The following is a 19,387-nucleotide window of genomic DNA, read 5'->3' as shown; positions in this document are numbered from 1 at the left end:
CAAAATAGGCAATTAATGTCATATTTGGCAATGAATCGATGAATTGACTAATAGTTGCAGCTCTTTATCAGTTTTTATGAAATGTATTTTGATGTATTTTCAAAATACATTTATTCATTTATATAAGGGCCTTTCTGTGTGGAGCTTGCATGTTCTCCCCGTGCTCCCCTGGGGTTCCTCCTGGGGAAAAAACACATGCAGAAGATCATCAGCTGACCAGTGACGACAACATTTGAAGTTGGTCCCCAGGCGCTGTACACAAGAAAGCTGCCCACAAGCCTGGATGGATAAATGCAGAGACTGTTTCACCGGCCACCGTCAGCATGGGTGTGTGTGTGGCTGGCCGCATGCGTGTTTGTGTGACAAATAAGGACAGGTTTGTCCGTCCAGTTCTTCTTCTTCTTCCACATAATTTTTGATTATTTTTCTATTTTCTAATATCTATATTTACATTTGATACTTGATATTACTATATTCACAACTCAGTGTGCTTGTCCTTTCAAACATGTATAACTGATATGGATATGTATGGATCTGTATTCCGCTGTTGTCACATGATCTGTCACTCATGTTGTCACATGACCTGTAATGATCATCCCCTGTTGACACCTGTTGGTACAGCCTTTTTAAACCCACCCCTGTGCCAATCAGTTGTAAAGTGAACCTGGTGAAGCTACTGCGAAACACGTTGTTTGCTATGTTTTATGTCATTTAATAAAATAACAAGTCAATCTAACAACCTGGTGTGCGCTGGATCTCTTCACTGTTCCTGTTACACTAACTGTATACACTGCAAACACTGTTCCTGTTACACTAACTCTATACACTGCAAACACTGTTCCTGTTACTACACTAACTCTATACACTGCAAACACTGTTCCTGTTACTACACTAACTCTATACACTGCAAACACTGTTCCTGTTACTACACTAACTCTATACACTGCAAACACTGTTACTGTTACTACACTAACTCTATACACTGCAAACACTGTTCCTGTTACTACACTAACTCTATAGACTGCAAACACTGTTCCTGTTACTACACTAACTCTATACACTGCAAACACTGTTACTGTTACTACACTAACTCTACACTGCAAACACTGTTCCTGTTACTACACTAACTCTATACACTGCAAACACTGTTACTGTTACTACACTAACTCTACACTGCAAACACTGTTCCTGTTACTACACGAACTCTATACACTGCAAACACTGTTCCTGTTACTACACTAACTCTACACTGCAAACACTGTTCCTGTTACTACACTAACTCTATACACTGCAAACACTGTTCCTGTTACTACACTAACTCTACACTGCAAACACTGTTCATGTTACTACACTAACTCTACACTGCAAACACTGTTCCTGTTACTACACTAACTCTACACTGCAAACACTGTTACTGTTACTACACTAACTCTATGCACTGCAAACACTGTTCCTGTTACTACACTAACTCTATGCACTGCAAACACTGTTCCTGTTACTACACTAACTCTATGCACTGCAAACACTGTTCCTGTTACTACACTAACTCTATACACTGCAAACACTGTTCCTGTTACTACACTAACTCTATACACTGCAAACACTGTTACTGTTACTACACTAACTCTACACTGCAAACACTGTTCCTCTTACTACACTAACTCTATACACTGCAAACTCTGTTCAAGTTACTACGCTAACTCTATACACTGCACACACTGTTCCTGTTACTACACTAACTCTACACTGCAAACACTGTTCATGTTACTACACTAACTCTACACTGCAAACACTGTTCCTATTACTACACTAACTCTACACTGCAAACACTGTTCCTGTTACTACACTAACTCTATGCACTGCAAACACTGTTCCTGTTACTACACTAACTCTATACACTGCAAACACTGTTCATGTTACTACACTAACTCTACACTGCAAACATTGTTCCTGTTACTACACTAACTCTACACTGCAAACACTGTTCCTGTTACTAACTCTACACGGCAAAGCAGTGACGGCTGGTGGTGATATTGGGTGGAGGGGCTAAAAATTATAACCATCAATAGCTCATGCTGCAGCAACAGCAGCATCCGAGATACCAAATTGCAGCAACAAACGACACTACAAGAATTGCCTGATGCAAAACTTTCTGTATCACTCACACACACACACACACACACACACACACACACACACACACACACACACACACACACACACACACACACACACACACACAATTTGACTATTTTGCTCTGTAGGCTACACATTAACAACATTACCCACGGTGTTGCAATAAAAAACCTTAACTCAAGCAAACGTTTTACAACTTTTCTATACTTATCACTGTAAGTTCTGCACCTGCCCTACTAGGCTGGGATGTGCGTGTCTCCCTTCTACCTTTGGATACACATTAGCACATGCCATTTTAACAAAAACAAGATACAGTATGCAAGAATGGTGTGATAGAGCAACAGCTGTTGTCCGCATTCAAACCACGTAACACAAAACTTACGATTTTGTCGTTTGTGCCAATGTGCATTCAATCTCTTCACTTGTAATTCCCCCCCGTCAGACAAGGAAAATGGATGAGGAAGTAAATAGTGTGAATCTCATATTCGAGCTGTCATTGGTTGTCAAGTCAGTGGCAGGTTGGTCCTGGTGCGGGCTGAACCACTGGGCTGAATGAGTTTAACCCAAACGGGCCATAGACGGCGGCAGCTCAGGGCGTGCCAGACACTTGTCAATCACTCATAACGAAGGCGATTGAAGCCTGACACTAGTGTCTTTGGGCTGGACATGGGCTGGACAAAGCTAGCCCATTTCGATGATTTTCTTGTGACTACAGATGGCGCTGTTGCTGCTCTATAGCTTCCACCAACATAAACAACCAATTCTAAGTTTGTTTGATATAATTTATGTAAAGAATACATAATAATAATACTTTTCTCATTTCATTGGAAATGATAGGGAGGGCTTAGCCCCCCTAGCCCATTGATACCAGCCGTCCCTGCGGCAAACACTGTTCCTGTTACTACACTAACTCTATACACTGCAAACACTGTTCCTGTTACTACACTAACTCTATACACTGCAAACACTGTTCCTGTTACTACACTAACTCTATACACTGCAAACACTGTTCCTGTTACTACACTAACTCTATACACTGCAAACACTGTTACTGTTACTACACTAACGCTATACACTGCAAACACTGTTCCTGTTACTACACTAACTCTATACACTGCAAACACTGTTCCTGTTACTACACTAACTCTATACACTGCAAACACTGTTACTGTTACTACACTAACTATATACACTGCAAACACTGTTACTGTTACTACACTAACTCTACACTGCAAACACTGTTCCTGTTACACTAACTCTATACACTGCAAACACTGTTCCTGTTACTACACTAACTCTATACACTGCAAACACTGTTCCTGTTACTACACTAACTCTACACTGCAAACACTGTTACTGTTACTACACTAACTCTATACACTGCAAACACTGTTCCTGTTACTACACTAACTCTACACTGCAAACACTGTTCCTGTTACTACACTAACTCTATACACTGCAAACACTGTTCCTGTTACTACACTAACTCTATACACTGCAAACACTGTTCCTGTTACTACACTAACTCTACACTGCAAACACTGTTCCTGTTACAGTGCACTCCTCTTATAGTGATCACCATGGCACGGGTCAAATTGATCACTATAAGTGGATGATCATTATAACTGATTTTTTCTTTTCTTGATTGCTCATGCAGATTACAATCTAATTGACATTGTATATTACATGAATACAGTACAGTACATATAAAGTAAAGGAATGTTATTGACTTTAAATATCCATACAGTAAGTTAGGCCTCCAGATGATTCAAACACAGTGGTCTCGCTTGGACAGAGATGCCGCAATCTCTCCATATATACAGACAGACATGCAGAGTGTATCGCTGCTGTATCTCGTTGGCTCATTTTTGACAGTTTGTAAGTAAGAAATTAGAAAATTACTGTAGTTTTAAATATTTTCTCATTGTTCTCAAGTGGGACAAGGCCCAAAATGATCACTGTAAGCAGAGTATTGATCATTATAAGCAAATTATTTAAACAGCATGTGTATAGGAATGATTCGGGACCAAGCTTTTTGATCAATATAAGCGGTTGATCACTATAAGCGGATTCCACTGTATTAGACTAACTCTATACACGGCAAACACTGTTCCTGTTACTACACTAACTCTATACACTGCAAACATGTCTCAAATCAAATCATTGTTGTTAGGTGGGAGATAGGTGAGTTTACATACAGACAGTTGAAGGTCTTGAAACACTAAGTAAACTGGAATCTCAATCTGCAACAGGCAAATTTAGAAACTGGGAGCTGCTGCAAAAGAAGGCCGGTAAGTGAATTTACCAACAACTGCGGAAGATTGGCTGCACTCGCACTTATAGTTCTACTAGAACATTGGTTCTACAATGTAATCTTGTCTGGGTTTACATTTAGGTTGGACTTATTGTCTCCATTCACTGGTCTATTGTCTATTGTCTCCACTCATGCATCTGGGTGTGAGTTGTAGGGTTGTTTAATTAATTATAACGTTATGCGTAAGCGATTATATGTCGTGAACGTTAGGCAGTTATCGCCCATTATGTATTTTTAGCAGCTTGTTTTCAGACTGCATGTTGTGATAGTTTGTTGAATGTCAATGCGATTCACTTAAGGCTATGCTCAGACAGTGAAGTAGCCTACAGCTGTGTGGTTAGTTTTCCCAACTCCCCATTGTGTGGTCATGTCCAAATTCCCCCCACCCCCGTCCCCTCTTTACTTTACATCCGGAGGTGCTCCACATGTATGAAAGCAACATGCCTCATGTCTGAAAGGGTACACTTCACGTATCGCCCGAGTCAGGCTCAGGGCAAGCAATCCTGACCTGACCCGGAGTTCATGTCTGAAAGTGGATTATTTTTCATCCCCAGTGGGAGGGAGGGCTGGGGGTACCAAATGAGACATGGATTTCTACCAGCATGCAGATTTACCACCTTCTGAATAATGCTGAATAATGATGACAGAGATGTTAGGGAGCTGGTTCCATCTTCCCTGTTCCTGGACCTAAGGAGACACAAGGTCCCACTGGCCAGAGACTCAGAGACCCACCTCATTGGATTCAGAAGGACACCCAGCTGGAAATTTGACCCTCACTCTGCTGGATTTGGGGTCTGGTCAGATTTGCCGGATCTGAATGATTTTTGTGTCCGAGCTGGAGTGTCCCTGGAGTGGACGCGGTGTGACTCTGGAACTGTGATCAAGGCAACAGCCACATATACAGCTCAGGAGGTAGAGCGGGTCGTCCACTGATCGCTTTGGATAAAAGAGGTCGGTGGTTCGATTCCCGGCTCCTCCAGTCTGCATGTCGAAGTGTCCTTGGGCAAGACACTGAACCCCAAATTGCTCCTGATGGTGTGCCAGCACCCTGCATGGTAACCTGGCGCCATCGGTGTATGAATGGGTGAATGTACCTACTGACTGTAAAGCGCTTTGGATAAAAGCGCTATATAAATGCAGGCCATTTACCATTTTACATATACGTTGGACCTGTTAACACCTATCCACCTTATTTCTAGCTGCCATGATGCCTGATGGGTGCTTCTTCCGCTTCCGGTGTAATAGACTGTTTTACAGTCTATGGTTTTAACTTGACAAAAAAAACGTCTATGAGGATTTTACAGCAGAGCCATTCTGCTCTACAGCCGTGTCGTTCGGGTGCTGGGATAACGTAATGCATTGTGGGTAGTCGGCTACTGTGGCTAACTAGCGGCTAGCGTAATAGTTACTTTACATGGCAGTAAAACACCACTGAATGACCAAATTGATTTAACTTTTAACCATTTAGAGTAACACTGTTTCCATACGGACCCCCAGCGTTGGTTAGTTGTTTATAACATGACTATAATATGACTATATCCAGTTTCCGGTTTATAATTCGGGTCTGCAGCCGAGTATAACAAAGGAAATGGCAAGCTGCAACAATAAGTCCCGTTAAACCGGACCTTGTACCCACAATTATTTCTTACAGTGGGGCATTCAAAAATGAGGTGGATAGGTGGCAGGCCAACTCTTATGGATTTATACCAATATCAAAAACAACAACAACAACAACAGTAGACTGGACTGGACTAAAACTGCAGGGAAAACGTGCATGTCTTCTCTCTGCTGATCATTCTGTCTCAGAACACTGCACTCAATGAGGACATCATCACATTCACATAAAAGCCAGAATACAGTAGCCTGTACTACAAAGCAAGATTAGTGGTTTAGCGAGGTAACTTCAGGTTTAACCCTGGTTTAGCCGTACTACAAAGCAAGTTAACTTCTAATCACCATGGCAACTCATGCTGCAAAGCTAACCTGGTCCCGACCAGGTTAGCTTCAGAGGATAAGATCAAAATCCATGACAGACCCATATAATCGGCTCTCTGGAGTCATTCACCATTCATATAAGATCGCCATATGAAAAATAGATTGCAGTCAACTGAGAATAGAACAAGAAAAACATTCGTGGCTCTGTAGGTTACATAATTAAATTAAGCCTATACTTACCACTTTATGTCTTAACAGCTCAACGATGCGTGGAGAAATATGATCACTATTAATCACCGCGGTGCATATCATCAATGGAGCCTCAAATGGAGTAAATGGTAAATGGTAAATGGTCTGCATTTATATAGCGCTTTTATCCAAAGCGCTTTACAATGAGTAGATAGTCTACATTCACCCATTCATACACCAATGGCGGCAGGCTGCCACGCAGGGTGCCTACACACCATCGGGAGCAATTTGGGGTTAAGTGTCTTGCCCAAGGACACAGCGACAGCAGCTGGGAGGGAGCGGGGATCGAACCGCCAACCCTTGCGTCATTGGCCGACCCGCTCTACCTCCTGAGCTAAAGCCGTCCCCAGTGAGGGTGATATTCTCCTACATGCCAGAAAAGCCTATACATATAATATAGATATGGGATAAATATGGGATAGCCCCAATACTAAATATGCAGGCTTCTTGCATGTTTCAGCTGGAACTGTGTCCTGTAGGCTGTATGCCAATATATGAGCAAAAATAGGCTAGTTTTTATCAATGAAAACTATGCCCGCATCGTCTCAATTCAGTTCAGCAGTTTTCTCTTTTATATTAGGCTATTAGGCTTTATACTAGGCTATTTTATATATGAATTATTCGATCAGTGCAACCACACACATGAGTGATAGAGATCATTATTCATTGAGCATGCGTTTCTAAATCTATGGTCTAAATAGGCTTACAGATTGTGGAAATGTATAGACTGAGATTACACATTTACATTTGTTGCTGCTGTAGGAGACAGAAATCGCTGATCAAAGTAAATCAAATGACTGATGTGAATACAAGCTGCTGCTTTAGACAGCCCTTCAGCAGACTATATCCAACGCAGATTTTCATTCTGACATTAAATCGCGGATACATAAAATATCCGCTAAAACTCTGATCACTGCTTTCATTGAACGAGGAAATGGGTGTGGAAATGGGTGTGGGCGTGGATCAACTCAGCTGTTCATAATGTGATTGGCTAGCGCACCTCTTTCGCGTGGACGCGCGCCTGTGCACGAGCGAAAAACGTGCGCGTGCACAGGCAGATCCCAGCTTCAGTTATCGAGTAAAAAACCAGCGTCGTAGTATCCTTAAACTAGATAGCTTTGATCCTGTGTCAAACCAGATCAAAGTGACAGATCGCGGGTCTGTTAAGACAGCTTCGTAGTACAGGGTACAGGTCCTTCCCACCAGACTCAACCTTTCTATCTGCTCTCCTACCACTCAGGTCCCCCATTGTTTGCATCACACCACAGAACGGTGAGTGAAACAATGTCACACATCTTGAATAATAATAATAATAATAATAGATGGGGCTTACAGTATATAGCGCTTTTCCATAGCTGAAAGACGCTTTACAATAGGCTACACAAGAACTAAACACTGGGGGGGCGGGGGGTGACGTTAGTGAACACATAACGACAGAGATTACACTAAACACTGAGTACTATGTGGGGGGGGGCGATAGTGGTGAGACAAGACAGTAGACAGAGACAGCACACAAGCAAGGATGGGGGGAGGGAGCAGAGGGACTAAGGGAAGGCGGTGGAAAAGAGATTGGTTTTGAGGCGGGAGTGGAAGACTGTGAGGGACTCTGAGGTTCTGATTTCTTGGGGAAGGGCGTTCCAGAGTCTGGGAGCTGCCCGAGAGAAAGCTCTGTCCCCAAAGCTGCGGAGTTTGGACTTGGGGGTGGAAAGGAGGTCGGCTGAGGAGGATCTGAGGGACCGAGAGGGTTGGTAGGGGGAGAGGAGGTCTGTGAGGTAAGGGGGGGCCAGTTAGTATATAGTAGAATAGTTGTTATGCTCACAAAGGAATGTACACAGCACGTCACCACAGAATAGTGGACCTCAAAACACATGACATCAAATATTGTCCCACCCTCAGTGAGAAGGTACAAGCATCCTGTCAAACCCTCCATCTGTAATAGTAGCCCAGGTCCTTTTTCCACGTGTGGCTGTCAAGACTCCAGATGTTGTATTTGTTAATGAAGATTCCAGAGAAGTGTTTGTTCTAGATGTAGTCTGCACCTTTGACTAGCCTAGAGGAAGCCTTTATGACCAAGGTCATTAAATACCAACCACTCCTAAACACCATCTGTACTGTGTGCGCACAGGGACTACAGATGCAAATTAGCTTTTAGCTATCTCTGGTGCAATATATTTATTGTGTACTGTCCCTGCTCAAATAAACAATAAAGATAAAGATAAAATATCTCACAGCTGGTTGCAGGTGCAAACTATTTGCTTTCATATTTGGCAGCCTAGGACATACTCACAGGTTGTTCGTAAGAGGGCTTCAATAAATTGGGATGCCCAAAAAGGCTAAACGGCTTGCAAAGTACGGTGCTGTCTCTGCTAGCAGCACCATATATGGAGGAGGCACTGCTACTTGTACCCCTGAGAACTGAATATTATGGTCTGTATTGTGAGACGATGGCACTGGTCCATTTTGTGAATGTACTGCACCTCTATATTTGTGTCCTTGTACCGTTTTCTTCTATGTGGATATAAATAAATTGTTAAAATGTGTGTGTGTGTGTGTGTGTGTGTGTGTGTGTGTGTGTGTGTGTGTGTGTGTATGTGTGTGTGTGTGTGTGTGTGTGTGTGTGTGTTTGCGTGCGTGCGTGCGGGTGTCTGTGGGTGTGTGGCTGTCAGACCGTGACAATACATAGGTTGTGTTTAGTGGTTGTTAATTTATTAACAGATGAATAGTTCATTATTTTCTTCAGTTTCATGAAGAAGCATTTTGTCAGCCATTTTTTTTCAGAGAAAGATTTGAGTAAATATATGTCAAAACTAATGGTTGTAACCAACTATGCTCTTTCATGTCCTGAATGTCTTGTATTCACTGTCGTATGTTTATTTGTATCTTGCCAAGTGTGCTGATTCACCAGAATGAATTCCTGTGTGTCCTTGTGATGCATTTGGCAATAAAGTGTTTCTGATTCTGATTCTGATTCTGATGATGTTTGTATTTAAATAGGAATATTATGTTTTCAATAATCAAATTAAATACACACTTACACTTCCTCAGACCTGGTTTCAACATCTGCACTCCACCATGGTCCACACTGTGGGAAGGGGGTTAAACATTTACATAAAGTCAGATCAATATAATCTATTTGATAAACAAACAGTAAACCTCATTCCTGAACTTCCCAGTGACTACGTTTACATGCACACTAATATTCCACTATTATTCAGAAAATGACAATGTTCTGAATTTGATAAGAGTCATGTAAACACCATATTGCGGTTGGATTTTCTGAATTAGGCCTTTTTCCGAATTTAGACTTTTCCGATTAAGATGTGGAATATGCCAATATTATTCGGGTTTAGGCGCCTTCTTTGGACATGTATACAGCGCATTCGGAATATGCGTCTCAATCAGGGTTGTTACCGCAGTTTGTGACACACGGCCATCTTGCCTGTTTGTTTGTCAGCTGATGTGTGCTTTTTAAACCAACCAACTAGCCAGAGATGCAAAGGAAAACCCCACATTTCTGATGAGAAGGAGAAACAGGCCTAAATATCTAGCCTACTGTTAAGTCAAGTCAAGTTTATTTGTATAGCACATTTCATACACAGAGGCAATTCAACCATTATGAAAGACTTGATATCAACAGGAAGGAGAAACAGGCCTAATCTAGCCTACTGTTAACCATTATGAAAGACTTGATATCAACAGGAAGGAGAAACAGGCCTAATATAGCCTACTGTTAACCATTATGGAATACTTGATATCAACAGGAAGGAGAAACAGGCCTAATCTAGGCTACTCTTAACCATTATGAAAGACTTGATATCAACAGGAAGGAGAAACAGGCCTAATCTAGCCTACTGTTAACCATTATGAAATACTTGATATCAACAGGAAGGAGAAACAGGCCTAATATAGCCTACTGTTAACCATTATGGAATACTTGATATCAACAGGAAGGAGAAACAGGCCTAATCTAGGCTACTCTTAACCATTATGAAAGACTTGATATCAACAGGAAGGAGAAACAGGCCTAATCTAGCCTACTGTTAACCATTATGAAATACTTGATATCAACAGGAAGGAGAAACAGGCCTAATCTAGCCTACTGTTAACCATTATGAAATACTTGATATCAACAGGAAGGAGAAACAGGCCTAATCTAGGCTACTCTTAACCATTATGAAAGACTTGATATCAACAGGAAGGAGAAACAGGCCTAATCTAGCCTACTGTTAACCATTATGAAATACTTGATATCAACAGGAAGGAGAAACAGGCCTAATCTAGCCTACTGTTAACCATTATGAAATACTTGATATCAACAGGAAGGAGAAACATGCCTAATCTAGCCTACTGTTAACCATTATGAAATACTTGATATCAACAGGAAGGAGAAACAGGCCTAATCTAGCCTACTGTTAACCATTATGAAATACTTGATATCAACAGGAAGGACAAACAGGCCTAATCCAGCCTACTGTTAACCATTATGAAAGACTTGATATCAACAGGAAGGAGTAACAGGCCTAATCTAGCCTACTGTTAACCATTATGAAAGACTTGATATCAACAGGAAGGAGTAACAGGCCTAATCTAGCCTACTGTTAACCATTATGAAAGACTTGATATCAACAGGAAGGAGAAACAGGCCTAATCTAGCCTACTGTTAACCATTATGAAATACTTGATATCAACAGGAAGGAGAGACAGGCCTAATCTAGCCTACTGTTAACCATTATGAAATACTTGATATCAACAGGAAGGAGAGACAGGCCTAATCTAGCCTACTGTTAACCATTATGAAATAATTTATATCAACAGGAAGGAGAGACAGGCCTAATCTAGCCTACTGTTAACCATTATGAAAGACTTGATATCAACAGGAAGGAGAAACATGCCTAATCTAGCCTACTGTTAACCATGATGAAATACTTGATATCAACAGGAAGGAGAGACAGGCCTAATCTAGCCTACTGTTAACCATTATGAAAGACTTGATATCAACAGGAAGGAGAAACATGCCTAATCTAGCCTACTGTTAACCATTATGAAAGACTTGATATCAACAGGAAGGAGAAACAGGCCTAATCTAGTCTACTGTTAACCATGATGAAATACTTGATATCAACAGGAAGGAGAGACAGGCCTAATCTAGCCTACTGTTAACCATTATGAAAGACTTGATATCAACAGGAAGGAGAAACAGGCCTAATCTAGCCTACTGTTAACCATTATGAAAGACTTGATATCAACAGGAAGGACAAACAGGCCTAATCCAGCCTACTGTTAACCATTATGAAATACTTGATATCAACAGGAAGGAGAAACAGGCCTAATCTAGCCTACTGTTAACCATTATGAAAGACTTGATATCAACAGGAAGGAGAAACATGCCTAATATAGCCTACTGTTAATTATGAAAGACTTGATATCAACAGGAAGGAGAAACAGGCCTAATCTAGCCTACTGTTAACCATTATGAAAGACTTGATATCAACAGGAAGGAGAGACAGGCCTAATCTAGCCTACTGTTAACCATTATGAAAGACTTGATATCAACAGGAAGGAGAAACAGGCCTAATATAGCCTACTGTTAATTATGAAAGACTTGATATCAACAGGAAGGAGAAACAGGCCTAATCTAGCCTACTGTTAACCATTATGAAAGACTTGATATCAACAGGAAGGAGAAACAGGCCTAATCTAGCCCACTGTTAACCATTATGAAAGACATGATATCAACAGGAAGGAGAAACAGGCCTAATCTCGCCTACTGTTAACCATTATGAAAGACTTGATATCAAGAGGAAGGAGAAACAGGCCTAATCTAGCCTACTGTTAACCATTATGAAAGATTTGATATCAACAGGAAGGAGAGACATGCCTAATCTAGCCTACTGTTAACCATTATGAAAGACTTGATATCAACAGGAAGCATAAACAGGCCTAATCTAGCCTACTGTTAACCATTATGAAAGATATGATATCAACAGGAGGGAGAAACATGCCTAATCTAGCCTATTTTATATAGCCTATATAGCACAATTACAAAGTGCTTTACAAATTGTAAATAAAAGCCAAAGATGTAAGAATAGAAGAACAGGCTGAAAATTGGGTTGCAGAAACAAACACAAGAAAAAAATACACAAGGAACTGATAAAAACCTGACTATAGCCTATAGTAGCCAACATAAATATCTACTGTAAACAATAGTATAAACTTTAACAAATGAATACAAACTTTAAAAAGCATTCATGATTTGTGTAAATTTTATATACTAGTGCAGTGCCCGTTCCCCCATGCACCACCCCATGGGCGCTTCCCCCTGCACACACTGCACTCTGTCAGGTCCCCCTAAGCGCAAGTTTGAAGTCGATCCGACAAACAGGTCTCGAGAGACGCGAAGGACAGACATACAGACAGTCCTGGAATAAGTCCAAATTGCATGAAATGCGGCACCGCACTCCATCGGGGTCCGAGCAGCGCACTCCCCAAGTTTAAAGTCACAATCGGACAAATGTTTCTCGAGATAAACTGCTTTTTGTGTTGCCAGCAGGTGGCACTATGTCAAATTGCAAAAAACTCAGCGCCACACTACTTTGAGTTCCCAGGAGCACAGTCCCCAAGTTTGAAGTGAATCGGATGAACGGTTCTCAAGATAAAGCACTTTTTGTGTTGCCAGTAGGTGGCGCTGTGCCGAATTGCACAAAATTCGGCACTGCTCTATGTCAGGTTCCCAGCAGCACACTTAAGAAGTTTGAAGTGGATCAGATGAATGGCTATGGAGATAAAGCGCTTTTTGTCTTGCCAGTAGGTGGCGCTATGCCAAATTACACGGAATTCAGCTCCCTGCACCTCCTTGACTCCCCCTAAGCACACTCCTCGAGTTTGAAGTTGATCGGACGGACGGTTCTCCAGATAAACCACTTTTTGTGTGGCCAATAGGTGGCGCTGTGCCGAATTACACGAAATTCGGCACTGCACTGTGTCGAGTGCCCCTCAGCACACTCCCCAAAGTTGAAGTCGATCTGACGAATGGTTCTTGAGATAAACCACATTTTCTATGTTGCCAGTAGGTGGCGCTATGCCGAATTGTACAAAACAGGGCACTGCACTGCACAATAGGGCACACTCCCAAAGTTTGAAGTCGATCCGACCAACGGTTCTCGATGGCATGCAGCAGATGATGCTCATCCATAAGCAGTGGTGGAAATGGTCAGGTTTTACTCTGGCAATTACACAGGATGCGGGTTCCCGGAAGTGGTGATGCCCTAGAGCAGAGGTTCTCAAATGTTTTTCAGCCAAGGACCCCTTGTAAGATAACACCCCCCCCCCCATTCAATCTCAAGGACTCGATGTTGATTTAGTTAACGACCCTGTTTACTCAACGACTGTAGTCACAGCAGTGTTGACACTTAGCCCAGATCAGCCAGGGCTTGAAGGGGCACACGCTTGATTGAACACAAATGTATTAATATCGAAAGTGTTTCGCGTCCGAATGGCACGAAAACAGGGCACCGCACTCTGTTGGGTCGCCATCAGCGCACCCCCGAGTTTCAAGTCGATCCGAACGACGGTTCTGGAGATACGCGAAGGACAGACAGAGAGAGAGACAGAGAGAGAGACAGACGATATCCTCATTATAGTATAGATTATTACTCTGTTGTTAAAATGTAAGAGCATACTATGACTTGCTTAGGACTCAAAACTAAAAGTTTAGGTATCACCAACCATTGACCCGCCCCTTTGCAGACCTTCCCCTTTCAGGTCCGCAAACTGGGTATAATCCCCTGGCTTATCTGTTGCTCGTCTCCCAATAGTACATTTCTTCACTATCGTCTAGCAGTGTGCTCAGGCCCAAACGACCTCTGCTATTATTCATTTTCTATTAGCATTCGCCCTGGACCTAGTTTCTGGAACCAAAAGGCGGAGCTTGATGTAGTCAACACACACTGTGACACACCTGGTCTGGGTGGCTGTCGACCGGTCATTAGCTCAGGTTGGTGACATATGAGGTCGTCCTAGGCCACACCTCCGCGGGAGGGGAGGGACCAGACTACCCCATTTTTGGCACATCTGACGTCCCGAGAATTTGCGCTTTTGGGGAAATAGGTGTGTTTAATCCAAAAAAGTGTTATACTGTAGTTCAAAATAGGAGAAGTATTGGTATAATTCCAGCCTATTTCCATGCTTTTTAGAGAGAGGATTGTCTCTTCATACTGTAGCATGTGCAGTTTATGATGAGTCGTGTCCGCCTTTCCAGAAAAAAGCCTTGTTTTTTGTAGTATTTTCTGCTAACCAAATTATGGTTCGTGGGGGAAGAATAATAACATTGGAAAAAGACAAAAAACCCATGGGCGAACATAGCACCTTTGGGTATGTGTTTTTCCGGGAAAAACAAGATAACCCTCCTTAAGCTGCTTTCAGACATGTTTGGAATTCAGGAGTTATCTAGAGGCCATCCGCATGGGGCTCATGTGTGAACAGATTTTCGTGGCTCATGCTCCTCCTAGACGGAGGGAAGTGTAGCCCCAGCTGTAGTCGCAGAAGCGTATTGTCACCCCCCCCCCCCCCCCCCTCCAGAGGTCTGTGAAGGTAGTCAGCTCAGTGAGTGCATGAGGACAGAGACATCGTGACAGATTATTATTATATAAATAGTCGATGTGAATGAGCGAGCAAAAAACACATCATGCCATTTGGTTTCCAAATGAAGCTCAAAACTGCTCCGTGTGCGACAGCCAACATGTTGCTGGATTGCTGGATTGAAAGGCTCATGGCTCTGATCTGATTTCATGTCTGCTTCGCACAGCACACACATTTAATAAGCATTTTTGGACGCGAGGGTCGTCCTGCTTCCCAGTATTGGACATCGCTAGGTAGGGTATCTGGATCTGGTTGCGTTCATGTCTTTGATTTAACGTTTACACAGCGTTTGTGAAGATTCAATTACAGAACCGCAAATTCCAAGTAGCGTCAAGTCAGGCAGTATAAAACGAAAACTTCTGGGTATAACCTTCGCAATAATGGCAATTAAATAAAGTAAATGCATGTGTAATGTTTTTTTGTGTGTGTTTCGAAAGATACAGAACGGAGATAACCTGGAAGAATATCTGCTCCCTTCGAAAAGTCAATTTTAACCCGTAGTGAGTCGACATTCTGATTAAGTAATACAACATTTATTTTATTTTGAAGGTAAAAACGTCTAGCTTCCTGTATTCTGTATAATTCTAGTAGTGGTCCTGCGGTTTCTGTTTGTAGCGGAGCATCTTTTGATGTTTACTTCACCTGTAATTAATTACTTACTAACGTTATGCGCAAACGATTATATGCCGTGAACGTTAGGCAGTTATCGCCCATTATGTATTTTTAGTTTTCACAACTCCCCATTGTGTGGTCATGCCCAAATTCCCCCACCCCCGCCGCCCGTCCCCTCTCTACTTTACAAACTCTGCGGAGGTGCTACTCATGTGAGAATGCAACATGCCTCATGTGTGAAAGGGTACACTTCACGTATCATCCGGGGCAGGCTCAGTGGGGAGCAACCCTCACCTGATCCGGAGTTCATGTGAGAAAATAGCTCTGGAGAGTCCTTTGTTTTAGCACCGAAACTACCCAAAGGCAGAGAAGTTATTTTGAACGAATATAAGGGGATGTAGAAAAGGGGTCAAGAGGGGGAAAAACCTTTTCCTTATTGTCAGTGTCTTTGCATAAGCACTTACGTAGTTCTCTCATTGCCGCTTCTTATTTGAAATAAGTGTATCATGGCTGTTAACATCTTTCAGTTGAATAAAAGATATAGCCTGAGAGAGGACTTATAAATGAAGATTTCACTAGTTTTTCTCCAATAATTATGCTCTAACCTTTCGTCTTAATTTTTTATAAGAGAGGGCATTTGTTAGGGCACTTTTTATGGCTCTGGTGAAGAGTAGCCAAACACCCGGCACTAAACTGGTTTTCACAGTCGCTCTAACGGAGACGGTGGTATGCTTAGGTTGAGAATAATAAGCTCTTTATTAAAAAGGTGGCGGCCCTTAAAAGGGCCTTTATGTCTTTGGGTCTCAACCGGGAAGTCAGATGTTTCTTTTGACCTTGCTAGGTCCAGCCGCCTCGCTTAGGAGAGGGAGCGGCGGAACTGGGCCCATCTCGGGCTGGGCGGCCCGAGATGTTCTTCCTTTGGTGAGGCACTTAGCGCCGGTGGGTTGAGTGTGCTTTGAGCGTACTTGGCTGCAGCTGGAGAGCGGGGAGCGGAGCACTCATGCCAACGGCTTGGAGCTGGGGCTGGAGCCGCAGTTTGCCGGTGGCTTTTTCCATGCCTTTCTCGCTGGGGCTTTGTGGCAGTTTGCTTTGCCCATAATCACAGCTTACACAACTGTTGAACTAATTTTTTTTTTAGAGGAGCTGGCACAAGACCAGAGGATAGAGAGGAGTTGATAAGGGTAGTGAGGAAGGGAGATATATCAGTGGAGATGGATTGGAGAAGAGAGGAAGGGATAGGATCAATGCTGCAGGAGGTGGCACGGTTAGACATGACAAGCTTAAGGACCTCTTCGGGGGAGAGGGGAGAGAAGGAGGTAAGTCCTGTAGCAGGGGTCAGAGAGTTGGAGTCGGGAGTGTTGCAGCTATTGACTGGAGGGGGGAAGGAAGAGCTGATGTCATCTACCTTCTTAGCAAAGAAGGTTACAAAATCATCAGCAGAGAGGGAGGATGGTGGGGGAGGGGAGGGAGGGTTGAGGAGAGAGGAGAAGGTTGAAAATAGTTTGCTGGGGTTTGAGACAGAGGACTGGATTTCAGAAATGAAGAAGGAGGTTTTTGCTGTTGAGACAGCACATGTAAAGTTAGAGTGGATAAGGTGGTAAGCAGAGAGATACCTAGGGTTCTGTGTTTTTCTCCATTTCCTCTCAGCTGCCCGAAGCTCTGTTCGATGAGTTCGCAGAGATTCAGACAACCAAGGAGCAGGGGGAGAGGATCGAGGAGGTTTCGAGGTGAGAGGGCAGAGAGAGTCAAGAGCAGAGGAGAGAGAGGATAAAAGAGTAGTGGAAACCTCCTGAGTGGATAGGAGAGAGAACTGAATAAAGTAAGGTTAACGCTATGTTATGTCAGACTGTTCTCACCCCATGCCAAAGCCCCCGCCTCGGCCATGAGCGGCTCAGAGCACTGCTGCTGCTCCTGCGCGCGCCCCCACGGCCCGGAGCTTGGGGCTCGTGCATGAGCATACCAGAGGCGAGGCGGCCATCAGCGCCTGACTGGCCGGGAGAGAGTGCTTCCAAGTCGGACTGATAATATAAACAACATCATTTGAGCTTATCCAGGTAAGATATTAATAAAGTAATGACACATTCAGCGGGAAACTAATGATGGTCTCGACCTAGTTTCAAGATGAAGACCAGACACGCTGCCACACGCCACACGTAATCTAGTGACATAGCGACCACATCATCACATGTAATCCTAGCGTGACGACAAGTGCAGTAATCCCAGCGTGACGTTCGCGTGACGCACTTGCCTAGGTGACGCCGCTAATGTCGTCAGTGCAGTAATCCCAGCGTGACGTCCGCGTGACGCACTTGCCTAGGTGACGGCGTTAATGTCGTCAGTACCGAGGCTACGCGGCAGTACTTATAGCCATGCCGGGCACACCACCGTCCTTGGTCCCTGTCCTCTAGCCGGTACACTAAGCTGATCTAATTCCCTCTCTGGAAGCCGCGTTTCACTTCTCTGAAAGTCGTGCCTCGCCATTCTCAAGCTGCCTCATCCCTTCCGATTCTGCCATCAAGCCATTCGCGTTCGCGGTACCACTCACCCCCGTTCGCTCTCTCAGCACGACGAGCTTCGAGGTCGAGACATCCAGCGCCGACGAGGAGACGCACAACGAAACATCCCAGCCCGGGTACGGGACGCAGCAGGCTTCCCAGCCGCCAGCCCCGTGCGCTCATCAGACGGGGGGCAGACGGCATCAGGCAGCAGGCTCCGGCGGCACCGAGTGCATCTCGAACGGCGGATCTCGTTGACGAGAGCGCGCAAGCGGGGCCCGCGCGAGGACGGCAATAACTCGCAGTCGGGGGGAGAGCGCGCTCCGGGCCCGGAGCTGGCCGCAGCCATGCAATCCTCATTTTCAAGTCTCATCCATCCGCGGCCCCGTTCTGTTCGGGCCATCAAGCCATTCAGTCTCCAAGCGTCCGCTGTTCTGATCCTGCTAATCAAACCATCGTAAGCGCAGGTCCTGCTCCATCATCGTTCTCAGCACGTCCACGCTCGAGGCAGACGCAGTTCCACGACGTGGTCGGGGAATTCGGCTCCCACGATTAAATGCTATCCAGCCGGGACGGCTCGCAGCATCGTCAGCCCCGAGCGCAGGGAACGCCCGCGGAGCGCGTCCCGGACAGCAGTCGAGCGCAACGGTAATGTAATCACCTCTTTAATACATAACAGTGCCATATAATTTTAGCAACCAAATCTTAATTTCAAACCATTTCGGCGTGCTTCAAAACAATCATCTAACCATTCCCTGCGGTCCGCACGTCGGGCGCGAAGGAAACGACTGGGCATAAGTAGCAATGCATTTATCATAGTAAATGAATGATCTCTTGACAATCTCCGTGAACTGGTCGTTATATCCTCGCCTACAGCTAAAGAAAGACGGCGGAGCTACACTAAATGTCTCTTCATCCAATAACGTGAAATTAAATAACCTGGTGCATTCGAGAGCAAAATGAAGAGGCTAAATCTATGGAGAACTACACACATCTCTATGTGTTAAAT

General features: G+C 43.8%; 1 protein-coding gene across 1 annotated transcript in view; it reads right to left on the bottom strand.

Annotated features, from left to right (window-relative positions):
* Nucleotides 1–19,387, bottom strand: part of LOC310780161 (protein NLRC3-like) — an 84,270-nt gene that overhangs the window by 25,672 nt on the left and 39,211 nt on the right. The window contains exon 8 of the mRNA XM_083640723.1: nucleotides 9,670–9,716. Coding sequence (XP_083496849.1) covers nucleotides 9,670–9,716 — 47 coding nt within the window. The remainder of the gene's footprint in view (nucleotides 1–9,669; nucleotides 9,717–19,387) is intronic.

The sequence above is a fragment of the Poromitra crassiceps genome (genome assembly GCF_964638095.1).
Source record: "Poromitra crassiceps genome assembly, chromosome: 7".
Taxonomy (NCBI): Eukaryota; Metazoa; Chordata; class Actinopteri; order Beryciformes; family Melamphaidae; genus Poromitra; species Poromitra crassiceps.
The sequence above is the reverse complement of the archived record's forward strand: the minus strand, read 5'-3'. Positions and strand labels throughout refer to the sequence as shown.